The sequence below is a fragment of the Triticum urartu genome, chromosome 1A (assembly GCF_056163025.1).
Source record: "Triticum urartu cultivar PI428250 chromosome 1A, HENAU_Tu73, whole genome shotgun sequence".
Classification (NCBI taxonomy): Eukaryota; Viridiplantae; Streptophyta; class Magnoliopsida; order Poales; family Poaceae; genus Triticum; species Triticum urartu.
The window spans coordinates 212,764,880-212,778,026 of NC_141873.1; the positions used below are offsets into that span (position 1 = coordinate 212,764,880).

Consider the following 13,147-nt stretch of genomic DNA (forward strand, 5'->3'; position numbering starts at 1 on the left):
CAATGCCTCCGAAAGACATGAATGATGTGAGAGGCAAAACGAGTCGATTTGCTCAGTTCTAAGAAGGCAGTGGATCAATCGCGGGCTTCCTATTCTAAGACCTGGTGGCGAGACAATCTTAAGACCTGGTGACGAGACAATCTTTAACAGTATGGATGATGCTTGTTTGGGGAATGGTTTTGATACATCACAGGTGACATGGGACCCAGGAGGTTCAACACAACATCGACTTGAGGACGAAACTGTAGAATGGGTTCAGTATGCCTTGCCAACTCCATGGGACCCCGGATGGCGCTACTAAACATCGACTTGGGGCAAGTCGAATCTTATGGTGGGAGGGATTGTGTCAACAACCTGGGCCTTGTCGGGCTCTCAGGCACTACCCAGCCCACGAAGGAGATGCACTACAGGGGGGGCCTCAACGAGCAACTCGGCTGGGAACAGATGGATTCGGCCCCCACGAGCAGCTTGGCAGGGAAAGGATGGCTTCGGCCTTGCTTGTACGACTTGACTGGCTCCTGATCTTCCTTCTCTCTCTCCGTCCGAAATTACTTGTCATAGAAATGAATAAAAATAGATGTATCTAGAACTATCATACATATAGATACATTTCTTGACCAACCTCCATGGTTTGTAATTCATGCTAGTTTGAGTGGATTGAGCACTGGGTTGCTAACATTCTCGCTTGCCATTGGCTACGGCAAATTTGGTGACCGGTATTTCATATCGATTCAACGTCAGCTACTACAGCTTGCATTGAGCACTTGCACGAAGAGGACAGGCCAGTCCGGTATAAAGGACCGTCAACAGCTCGTTCGAGCAGCGGCAAGTGCTTGAGATGATTTGTACTTCAAGTGAATCTTTATAATGTATCAGATCCTTTTCGCCATAAAAAATAATCACAATCTGTGTTATATTGCGAATTAAAATAATCACAGCAGCATGTTCACTTTCAAGTACCAGAAAAGCACTCCAGCTTGGACGTAAGGTCTTCCTGGGGGCATACATGCATCACACCAAGCTGGCAAGTACTCTTTTCGTGTCGTACCTGAATGAAAAGAGGAATTAAATGGAGAACCAGCAAATCTGATAACCCAAGAAGAAACAGAACATTTTGAGCATACCTGAGATCTTCGATGACCACCACCGTCCAGCAACACCCAGCCAGGATTGAAGTCATAGCCCTCGGCATTCTGAAATTCTGCAGAACAGAATGTCATACTAGTACATCATAAGGTGTAGCCTGCACAGAACAAGACCAAGATCAATACAGTACAACACAGGCCTGCACAAGCAAATCTGATTCAGACAAAAAAGAATTAAGGGCTAGCTTATGCTAAAACTGACATCTCAGAGGACCACCACCGAACCAGCAGCATTCCAAGCTAAGATTATGAAACATCATCAGATATACCCTGCATAGAGAACAAGAACCATATCAGTACATGCCTGTAAAATCAAGAACTAGCAAAAAGAACAAGGGCTGGTTTATGCTAACAGGGGACCTCAGATATCAGACAAAAAAACAGAAGGATCCAAACAGGGCTTCCACAAACCCGAAGCATGTACAGCGTCACCCCGGTTGGAATTTTACATCAATCAATATAATAATGCCAACCAAACACCATGCTATACCACATACCAGTTTAAAGAGCACAAGCTATACCACAGATCAACATAGAAGTACAAAAACCAACAATGTGCAATATCAGGTAAGAACATAACTGAAAACATGATAACATCTTCCAACAACATAAAACACCATTCAACAGTCTCGAACTAACAACAGGTGACAGACAACAAGGCAGCTGAATAAAAAAATGATTTTCTTTTCTAGATGTGGACTTTGTACATAGAGGGAGCTTATGTCATATGTTACAGAAGCCCTGCCTACGTTAGCAATACTGATCCTACAAGGGCATATCAAGCAACGCATGTTTGTAGCTAGCAGCAATCTCGCGGCAAAGCTTGACACCTAACCTTGCTCTAGGGCCAGTGAGATTTATCTCTCCTGGCATGTCTCAAAATGGAAATGCCCATGCGCATGTATTTATATCTATGAGAAAGATGGTAGCCTGTTAAGCACACTAAAGCAAGTATTGCAATCCCAGAAAGTAACCATCCAGCTGCAGCCTTGTTGAAGTCTGGTTATATCAACAGACCAAATGTGTCCTGCACAATTGCAGAACACTGAGGACCTGGGGCAGCCTTTTTCTACTGTAATCTGAACCACCCAACAGAGCGCATCTGACGATCTGATTGGACTGACGTCAGTGGCTATTGTTGCAACATGCCGCCGAGAGGCCTACTAATTTCATGAGGAATCCTTTCATTATGTCAATAATGCCTTCTCCTTAACACAACCGACCCAGGGTGTACATCTTCCAATAGGTGATGCTTTGCTCCAACCAGGCTTCATCCCGAGGAAGCTCATCATTGTTACGCGCACGCAAAGATGAAGATAGCAATGCATTGTCTTCAGACTTCTCTCCGAGAACCATTGGATGAATTCGGCCTCTTGGCCACTCCAAACTGCAAACTTTCCCTAGATCTATCACCAGATCGTCCCAGGTCATCCAAATTCCGGTAACTAGCATTTCTTGGAACAGAGTTAGGACGCTCATCCTCATCAGCCCTCATGCCAATCCTGGGGTCCGGAAGCATGTCCAGATGCCTCGGTCTTGGTCCACCAGTCCTCAAGTTCCTTAGGTTGTTTGAAGTATTCCTTCCTGGAGTGTTGGAAGAGATCTTCATGGCAAGAAAGTCCTTGGGGATGCTATCCAAGTCCATGAAACATTTTCTGGCCTTTGCATCTGCTACCAGCGCCGCCCAGTCCTCTGACTGCATGAGAGCACTGGCATTACCAACAACCTAGAAAACGACGAATAACTATTAGTACTATAGCATTTGTTCATAGCATGTTTTGAAGTAGCAGTACAGTGGTCTTGATGCATTTTTTAAAAGAGGACAGAGAGACGTACCCATAGAGCTCTCCTAGCTCGAGTAAGAGCAACATTCATGCGCCGTATATCTGCAACAAAACCCACGCCGTGGTTTGAAGCACGCACGCATGACATGATAATCACATCACGCTCCTGGCCTTGAAAAGCATCTACTGTGTTTATGTAGATATCTTTCCCTTCCTCAGTATTCATGACCTCCTCAAATTCCCGCTGAAGACACTTCAACTGCAACTTATATGGAGTGATTATACCAACAGATGCCTTCTTACCACCATTAACTTTCACAAGCTTCTGAAGATGCTCGTATAAACGCAATGCAAACTGAGCTTCATGAACATTCTGGTATGAAGATGATCCACCTCTATGAGACTCACGACCATGTGAGATGTCATAAAATATGTAAGGTGCCATTAATGCATCTTTGTAATACAACTCATCAGGCAGTTTGACAACACTTTCACTGTCTGTAAGGCGGCCTTGATAAAAGTATCGTGATGGAAACTCTCGGATCTGGGGATGCATCCGATATTGCACTGACAACAAAATGGTAGGGCAACCAGCCTGCTGAAACCTCTCAAAAAGGCTCCTGCTATAGAGTAAAGTTCCAGCCGCTTTACTAATAACAGTGGCAGGGAGCTGCTGTGGATCACCTACCAAGACACATCTAGCGGCACCAAGTGCAAGTGGAGGGAGGACTCCAACTTCACTGGCCTGAGCAGCCTCATCGATAACAACCATATCAAAACCATGACTAAGGCGAGAAAATAACCTGCGCCCGCTGCTTGACACTGTTGTAAAAACAATTTCTGCTTCATTGGCGAAACTGGCTTCCAGACTAGACCTAGCATCTTCCAGATTGAAGTTGCTGCCAACACGGAACCTGCTTTCTAATATCAGCAGCCTTGACATCTCTACAAGTACTTTATCCCTGCTTTCTACAGAGGCAGCAAGTTTTTGAAGCAGAACGTCACGGTTACGATCCCTGTGAGCTAGCACATCAGGATCTACCCCAACCGAACCATGGGATCTACCAGCTGCTGCAACGATATTAAGTTCCCTCTGTAGAAGCCCTATCTCCTGTGATAACTGCTGCTCACGGCCTTTTAGCTGCTGCAACCACCCAATTACTTCATCACGGCCCTTCATTAAAAGCTGTTCCGTCCGTCGCTCAACTGATACAGCTTGGGCAGCACGAGACTGTGTGTCAACTCCAACACGGGCAACATCAGGGCGGTAAACCTTCATCTCACCATCTATGAAACCTCGGTCAAGAACACGAGAAAGCAGCTCATCTGTTGCAGCATTTGATGGGGCGCACACAAGCATCCGTGGTTTGGGGCAAAGCTTGGGAAGAGTGCGGAAAAGGTTCTGATCCATGCTCTGCAAAACTTCATCAATAGACCCTGCGGCAAAAGCCTCTGAGCTGCTGTTAGTGGTACTACCAACTTGCTTGTAACTTTCAGGAGCAAGTTTCTTTAGCAGAGCAGCATAGTAATGTTGATACTGAACAAGATGAATAACATTTAACATTCCCCACACAGTATGGGTTTTCCCTGTCCCCGGAGGACCTTGTACTAATGTGAAAGGCCATGGTTCTTGTTTCTTAACCACTCCATTGCTTGTACCAGCAGCTGTGTGCATTGCAGCCCAATGAATAGCCGATAGCTGAGGCCCATTGAAAGTACGATTGATATGATCAGAAAAACTTGGAGTGAAACAGTCAGGCATAGCAGGCGGCTGCTCTTGGTATTTTGGGAAGTGCTCTGGACTTGGCTGAAGAATTGCGTTTTGCATCTGATGGAAAGTTTTTTATCAGCGTCAAGCAAAAATGTTAACCAAGAAAGACAGATAACAACCAGGTGTAATATGCATTACCTGCACATTAAGACGGCGGAATGCATGCAATGCTACATATTCCCTTTGTGTTGTTGCAAGGGAACCAAGACCCGTTAGATACCAGGTGCTTCGAGGTTGCAGTTTCCTCAGAACATTAGTCTCGCTAGTGCATCACAGAAAAGACAACCAAAACAATAAAAAAAGGTCAATAACAGTGTATATGAATCGAGTCAACTTAACAAAGTAAACTAAACGTAACAATCTAGTACTCCCTCCGTCCGAAAAAACTTGTCCCAAGCTTGTTCCTCAAATGGATGTATCTAGCACTAACTTGGTGCTAGATACATCCATTTGAGGGACAAGCTTTTTCAGACGGAGGGAGTAGGTAATATTCTCAGAAAATTGTGTCTATGAACCTCATCACAGGTCCTGTTAGGATGAGGGGATTTTCGCTTGAGTATAGCTTAATTCATAATAAGATGGTGATGTTCTCAACACTAGACAAACCAGAACTAGGAAGTTACAGAAAATTGCAGAGCAGATGGTTTTGTGTGCATGTGTAATGTTCAATGTAACTGTGCACGTGAAAAACCCGACGACCTTAAAAGCCAAAGGCAAACTGACAAGTTAGACAAGCTGTTGTATGAGTAAGTACTGCTCATTCCAAGGTAAACCTGCATCGTGCAGTGCAAAATTCATCGTGTCAAGCATGATAAATTCCAAAGCATAGTTGACTTAAATAAATTTGGCATGCAACTTCTATCATGTGTGTGAACTGTGAAGCAAACAATCACATGCCAGTGATAAAAAGAACTAAGAAAATTCCAATCACTGTTGATATAGTAGGGGAACAGGGTGGACAAAGAGCACAAAAGTGTGGTCTTATCAAAACATAGTGTGGGATAGCTAAAGAACAATGATATCACTAACACTGGATTACCTGCTACAATCAAATGAATCCCCAGCATAAAAATGGATAGTTGCTCCAATGGGATCACGCGTATCAATAGGCATATGGCGTCTGACCGTACCTACAAGCCGTCCATAGTCAGCTTCAGCGTCTTCATTTGAAGCAGCAGTCTTCCTATTAGATCTACTTGATTGGGCAGCTAATGAACAAAACAAAGGTAAGTGAACAAAGTTGTCAAAACATATTTGTGGAAGCAAAATAAAAATCTTGATAAAAATAAAGGGATATTATCAGTATGGCTACCTGAACCAGGCCGGGGGGACGACAAAATTGCAACTTCTCCTTCTTTAAAAGTCCATTTATATTCATGTGTTGGCAAAACAATAACATCATACCATCCTGAATGCAGCAAGCATATTTATGTTAGGTGATTACAATGGGTAACATGATTGCTCTACAAAAAAGGGGGCAATAAAAATGCAGAAAATATACCTCTTTCACGCCTATCCACACTTTTCACACGCACCATTACATGTGCATCCCTTGATACAGCCTCAAGACTCTCCTCGTAGGAACTATATAGCTGAGCTCTGCATTCCTCAAAAAGCAAAGGCTCAAAAACTCTAATGTACTCCTCGGCAGAATCAAAGCTTCCAGGAACACACTGAAGTTCTTCCTCCTCTGTTCAGATAACAATTATAAACTTGCCTTGTCAAACTAAGAGTGCTCATGCACACACACTGGTTTTACAATAGAACGAAACCAAGCAAACACTGACGATGCAATAATTATATACAAGGCATGTATTCACACAGAAAAAACAGTGCAATTGTACCAACCATGAAAGAAAAATACGGAGCAAACTAGGAACAGTCCTAATAAATACAGAACACAGGCAGACATATATAATACTTAAGTTTACTATTTATATAAAATAAACCATATATGTCTAAAGGACTGCAATCTTCTTATAAGCGTATAAGTCACCCTTATGTTCTGCAAGTCACTAAAACAGAATTAGCATTTGAGGAAGTAGCACTAGCCAAATTTCACAAGCGCATAAACAAAATGTATTGCCTCACAGCACATGAAAGAAGTTTCCAGATTAAACAACAGCGTCAGTTAACCAAAGATGTCCAGAAGAAACAGGGACAATGCCGAAGAACTAACCTGGATTGTGCCAGAACTTGCCATTTGTCACTTCCCGTATAAATCGTTCAACAGATGTGTCATTATACTGTGTGTTATTAACTGAAGCTTGCTTCTTTGGAACAAGAGACCTTTTGTTGGCTGGCTTCTGATCTGCAGTATGTTGTCCTGTTAGAAGTGCTCTCTGAGAAGAGACTGGTCTGCCTTTAAACTGCTTGGAATCCGTGGGCTGCTTTGAAAAGGCCTGCCTTGGCACAGATTGTTGGTAACTATCTGAGGGGGGTTCTTCGGCATTCATTTTCTTTGACCTGCCGTGAGATCCCAACTCAAAATCACCATTAGATTCTCCATTTTGGTCACAAGGATCTGCAGAATTACTTCTTTCTGGACCAATCATCTCAGATTGTCTCTGATCCCTGATGACTGGTTGGTTCTGCTTGTCTGCAGCTCTTTCACCAACACCACGAGAAGCTTCTTTCACGGTACGTGTAACAATTGGTGCTGGAAAAGATGACTGTCTCCTCGGTGTAATTGTCTTCATTGTGCCAGCTTGTTTTGCATCCTCAACATTGATGAACACAGTCTGCCTCGCTCGCTTTTTACCAAGCATTGCAACTTTGTGATCATCTAACTTAGGTCTCTTTGCAGGGTTGTTCGTGCACTTCAATGCATAACTGGCTTCTACTCCTCTGACATCCTTTGACTTAGTGCACTGGTCCAAATCATCCACAGGTTGACTTCCTTTAGATTCAGACGTTTTCATGCTCTCTAGTCCTGTCAGACCATGAAGGACTGGACCTTTAGACACATCAGACATTTCAGTGTCACCAGGTTCAGGAGCAATGTCATCTTTAATCACATCAGTAGATTTAACAATAGCAGGTCCACTCTCCTGGGATTCTCTTTTCACTTGAGTACTTGCAGTACCGGCAGATTCTTCCTTGTTGCTGACACTACTACCTGCTGTGTCAGAAGCACCATCTGCATCAGACCACTCTCCCTCTTCTCTTTCAACTGATTGTGGAACCTGATTGGAGGGCCCAGTAGGACACACAACACTATCAGATAAATTATTAGTTACCACAGATGTAGAAGCCGCAGTAGCATCCAAATTCTCTTCTGTATTCATAGAATTCTTTACATTTTGTGAATCTGTACTTCTAACAAAAGGCTGAAAACCTGAACCAGAAGATGCATGATTAAAGGCATGGTTGTTTAATATCCCTTGTGACCAAGGCACTTCTTGTGGTGGAAACAAATTTGAGGGATACATATTGGGAACAGGAAGCTGAGGTTGGGACACAACAACAGCAGCTTCTTCTTCGTCAGCTTCTGTTGGGAGCTCATTGAGGTCAAATAACATCCTTCCACGAGACCCCATGTCATGTGTAAATGCATATAACTTGAATGTTTAACTGGTGGATTCAGTAACAATCTTCCAGGGCAATAGCACCTACTGGAAGAGAACTATTATTGACCTTCTGTATAGCAAGAAATCTGCAACAACCAGCGTAATATGTTAGTAATATACAATGATAAACAGGGTGTTCAAGGGGTGCCTGGATGCTTCATTCCATTACTGAGATAGCCCATCAACAAGAGGCGGAAGCAGAGCTGAACAAGGAAGTGAACAGTTACAGCAGAACCCTCATTGTACGGTACTACAGAAAAGACAAATCTTGATCAGGTTATGCGACCTGAATACGATTCTTCGCTGCATTCCTGTCATGTTCAGACCCAGCCCCCTTCGTCCTCTTGTTGCCCACTTCATATCCATCTCAAGAAACTGGATTCTAGGAATTCAGGATCTCCACATCCAGACAGACCCTTTACAGACAACGTAAATAAGTATGTGGAACATATCAAGCAGATGGTGCATAACTACCTAAAGGTAAACATTGTCATACACACCATTATGTCTGGGACAGGGCATCTATACTATCAACTCAAAAGCAAACGGATTGGATTTCAACATGAAGTACAGCAATATTTAACAAATTACCACAGACAAAAAAACAATAAAAGCTTGTAGCAAGACTAGTATCAATTTCTTCCAAACTAAAAAGGGGTTCCCTATCAAACAGAGGATACATTAATGGCTGTAGGGGAGAGAGAGAGAGAGAGAGTATAGCTCAATAAATGAGCCTAAAAACTTCGAGGCCCTTCCCAGTGCTCCACCTTGTACCGGGGCAAAGGCTCCCCAAGTATGCAAAAAATCTGTTGTGGCAAGGTAATTAAGAGGAGAGAGGAGTTTGATGAGCCCACAAAGAAACGATGCTAGGGGCGCGCACCTAGATGAAAACACAATTTACAGTCTACAACTCATTAAATGAAGAGAGCTTAGCAACAAGAAACAAAGCACCTATGCATTGGAGAGTTTAGTTGCTATAAGCCCTTTCATGCACTTAGCACCTCATCTAAAGTACCTATGCACTGCAAGAGGTCTCACCAACTCCGCATAAGCCCTAGGGTCTAATCCAGTAATAATTTCAACCCTGATCCTGAATTACGACTGTATTCTAAACTGCGGGTAAGCTCTTATAATCCGCCACCATCTCCTCCCTCCTGCTTCACCACCACCTACAAATGTTTCAGCCTCTGGCATCACTGCCTCCTACCTGAGCTTCTCCTCCACCCTCTCGCATTCATCATTATTCCCCAGTTCCTCTTATTCTCATCCACCTTCTGCTCCCTTCAGCTTCCGAGCCACCGCCACCCCAAGCCCCGTTCTTCCTCTTACCATGCCCCTGCTTCTCTACTTACCCATGCGTCTCTGCTCCTCTTTATATTCCGCTTCTTCTCCAACCCTGGCTTGATTCCTCTATGCAGATTCGGCATTTTATCCATTGAGCACTCAAATGTTTTATTAGTGATGGGCTTCTTCTAGTTTTGCAGAAATGGCAAGTTGTCCCCTGCTCCGATGGACAAACACGTTATCTTTCAAAAAGAAAAACACAATCGCTACAACCAACAAATGTTCTCTTCATGCCACTCAAACCAAAAGGCACACACCCAGTTAGACAACCGATGAATAAACACCAATATTGATTCACAGCTACTCCAAATTATATCATCACTAAAGTAGAGGTCTACAAACTTGACCAAAAGTTTCAAATGGGAAAATGATCCAGAGCTAGTCTGAATAGAACATCAACTAAAATAAGCACATGCCTATAAATGGTAAATGACCCCTTTGGGCAGCAATGATTTAAAGACAACCCTAAATTAAAGCTATTTACAACAGGAGTGCCTTCAGCTAAAGGCATCCAACAAATCCAAAAAATCTATCCAACTCCTAACAGTTAACCAGTAGCACAAATGACTCTCCAAACCTTCTATCTGACATAAATAGCTTGATGACTACTACAATGTTACAGGAATATCAAACTTGATATTCAAAAGTCCACTTCAAACAGAATAGAGGATGTGTGCCTCCAATGAAGTCAGAAGGTTAAGTATTAACTATTATTAAAAGTTACCCAAGGAGGAATTTAATTTACAGACTACAAAAATATCCCTTTATTACAAAATTGACCAAGGCGCAACTATGATTCACTTACAGCATCTACAATGCTAGACGCCTGGACAGACACTTAGGGGGAATAAATAAATATCATAAACTTTAAAACCCACCGCCTTACCTTTCAACGGCGGACGCTGATTTATATGCGCTAATTACGCAACTAGGCACTTCGTGCGGAAAAGAAACGAGCCAAGCGCTTGGCGCATGCTTTTGCGTCGATGCTACTTAGAACACCAGGATTTAACAGAGCACAACCACTAAACAGGCAGGAAATCAATCCTAGCACCAGCCTCTAGCACCTGGCATTGTAGATGCCGTTATACTCTGAATTAAATGTTACAACAGAAGAAGTACGCATACGACAAAATCCCACCCAAATCAGTACAAAATCATACATGTCATCTAAGAAACAATGGGTTCTAACTAACAACCAACAAAACATGATGTTCCAGTAGCAGTGTAACAAATCTGCCAATTCTACTCACCAAAAAGTCAAAAACTAGGTTGACAATTAACTACAGCGTAGCAACTGTACAAATTAGATGAACAATCCACTATTCAAACAAAAAGCAAATGAATCTAACACGTGCCCTCTATTATTTGACTAAACAGATGATGAACTAATAAAAACTGAAGAAGCAAGAGCAACTAATGGTAGGGGTAAACAATGTACCTCCAAACCCCTATGTCGAGTGCTAGAAATCAATTAGCAAGAGGAAAGTTAATATACGGCAGCACAAATAAAGATCGTGTACCCTCTTCCATTCATTGCTACCACTAGCATGGCATAGCCTGCTTCTGTTTGCTCGATCTACCAGGATAGGGTATTTATCGCCCCGTCTTAAATCAGGAAATCCCATGGAAATCTTTTCAAATTCCATAAACGTCCCTTGGAAGCCGTCGCTAGATTTGGCGAATCCCCCGTACCCTGATCCCCATTCCGTTTCGAGATTCGGCAAACTCACATCGCACAGTTAATGTCCGAATTAGGCAGCAGCCCATGCCCCGCCTGCCTAACTTGGAGAGAGATGGAAGGAAAAAAAAGGCTCGTCCCACCCACGCGCATCCATCCCATCCTAGGGTTTCGTCATTCGACCGCCGCCCCGTTCAATTCGTATCGAAACCGCGTGACGGCGGGTCCTAGGGTTCGTAGCAGGCAAGCAGGAAGAGTCGTGAGTTGGCGGGGATCTCCGTACCAGGCGATCGTTGTCGGCGTCGGCGTCGGCGGCGGAGGGCAGATCCGTCTCTGCTTGACTAGGGTTCCCTTCCACCCTCTCCTGTATGCCCCCGCCTCCCTCCTCGATGCGTGCGTGTTCTTCTCCAAGAAAAGAATTATTTTCCTTTTTGGTTTGGTGGCCTCGGACTCGGCCCCTCTCTCGCCTCACGAGCGGTCTGTGTGCAGGTGACGAGACTACTAGAGCTTTCGCTTCCTTTCTTTCTTCTCGACGAGAGAGAGAGAGGAGAGAGGGGGTGGGTGTGAGGTCCAGATGTGAGGGAAGAGGCGATGGGTGGAGGCTTATTTATAACCCACCGGGGGCCAGGCCCAACAGCCACCGGCTACGCGGACCAAACCGTACAGCCCCAACCACGTTATATGCCCCTGCCTTGTGGAACCCGGCTGTGGGTCCGCTTGCTGCGTAACCCGATGAAAGGGGTGGTGGGCCCGGGTCGCGCGTGGGGGTGTGCGTTCGCTCGCATCTCGGGCGGATGCAGTCGCATCGCAGGCACCAGGTTGGAACCAAACTCGTCCGTTCTCTTCGACTAGCTGGAGTAGGCACTACAAGTTCAACTTAACAAATTTGTTTACGTGACAATACATTAATGAGGAGAGATGTACTTTGAATAATTTAGCTAGTTATTATAACATCACATGTCCTAATGCAATATGAGTCTATGACCTAATAAATAAGGCTTTGCATTTTACCATACTTATATTACTACTCACTATGAAGGTAGTAATATAGTCCAGGAAAATGTGTATGTTAGTAAGTATGTTACTCTTTATTGTGGCTAGTCTTCTCACTCATCTCACGCCAACTTAAGACCGCATTTAGTCCGCCTCTGTTCATTTGGCTCGAGACAAACAAATAACATGGCCCAATGCATGGATTGAATATAAAATCTGCCCGGCGCTTGTCCATTTGGACTTATTTCTGACCCAAATTTAGGTTGATTTTGTTCAAGCGGACATTGGACGGACGAGCGTTTGTCCTCTCGGTGTTTGACCTCAGTCCCGCGTGGCAAACGACTAACCACCTTCCATCCCAAACTTGTGGATGGGGCCCACATGTCCGCCCTCACGCGTCCTTTTAATGTCTACCCCATGGACCGATTAGTGCACTTCCACACACTTCTTTGCCCTCACGCGTCTGACAAGACCTAGACTGGGCCACCGGCCATGATGGGGATATGGAAGTGGATCCCGGGGGCGTCCATCAAGCACGACGTTCAAGCCGGCTCTTATTCTGCCCCATCAGGATCGAGGAGCACCGGCGGGTTCTCTATCTCGCCGCCCATCGTCGCGCCGCGGTAGAGGCCATACGTGAAGGTGGAGGTGTGCCAACGCCACGGGGACACGGCCACCTAGCTCCCATGGCCCGACGCGCATGTGCCAAATGGGTGGCATCTCAGCCTCGATCAGGTGTCTGTGGCGGCCATCCCGACGAGCGGTCGTGCCCGTCCACTTGAGATCAACCGCCGACGAGCGCAGCTGCATCCAGACCTTCTTCATGACCCCAAGTTCACCGTCAAGTCCCCGATGTGGGT

At 44.6% G+C, this 13,147-nt stretch overlaps 1 protein-coding gene across 6 annotated transcripts; it reads right to left on the bottom strand.

Moving 5' to 3' along the window:
- Positions 1–842: 842 nt before the first annotated feature.
- On the bottom strand, positions 843–11,884 carry LOC125552015 (uncharacterized). Of its 6 annotated transcripts, XR_015600061.1 has the most exons (13): positions 11,578–11,883; positions 8,556–8,685; positions 6,880–8,472; positions 6,202–6,390; positions 6,013–6,108; positions 5,740–5,908; positions 4,839–4,962; positions 2,982–4,757; positions 1,981–2,871; positions 1,348–1,415; positions 1,125–1,243; positions 961–1,048; positions 843–879 (listed from the first exon to the last, which is right to left on the bottom strand). XR_015600061.1 is itself a non-coding variant. In XM_048715467.2 (9 exons), the coding sequence occupies exons 3-9, from the start codon at positions 8,237–8,239 to the stop codon at positions 2,479–2,481; spliced, it is 4,107 nt and encodes a 1,368-aa protein (XP_048571424.2). In that variant the 5' UTR covers positions 8,240–8,472; positions 8,556–8,685; positions 11,578–11,883; the 3' UTR covers positions 1,810–2,478. The 6 variants fall into 6 exon arrangements, 1 of the variants encoding a protein (XP_048571424.2); XR_007303362.2 differs by having other exon boundaries at positions 843–1,048; positions 5,740–5,830; positions 11,578–11,884; XR_007303360.2 differs by having other exon boundaries at positions 843–1,048; positions 6,880–8,355.
- Between the last annotated feature and the right edge of the window lie 1,263 nt (positions 11,885–13,147).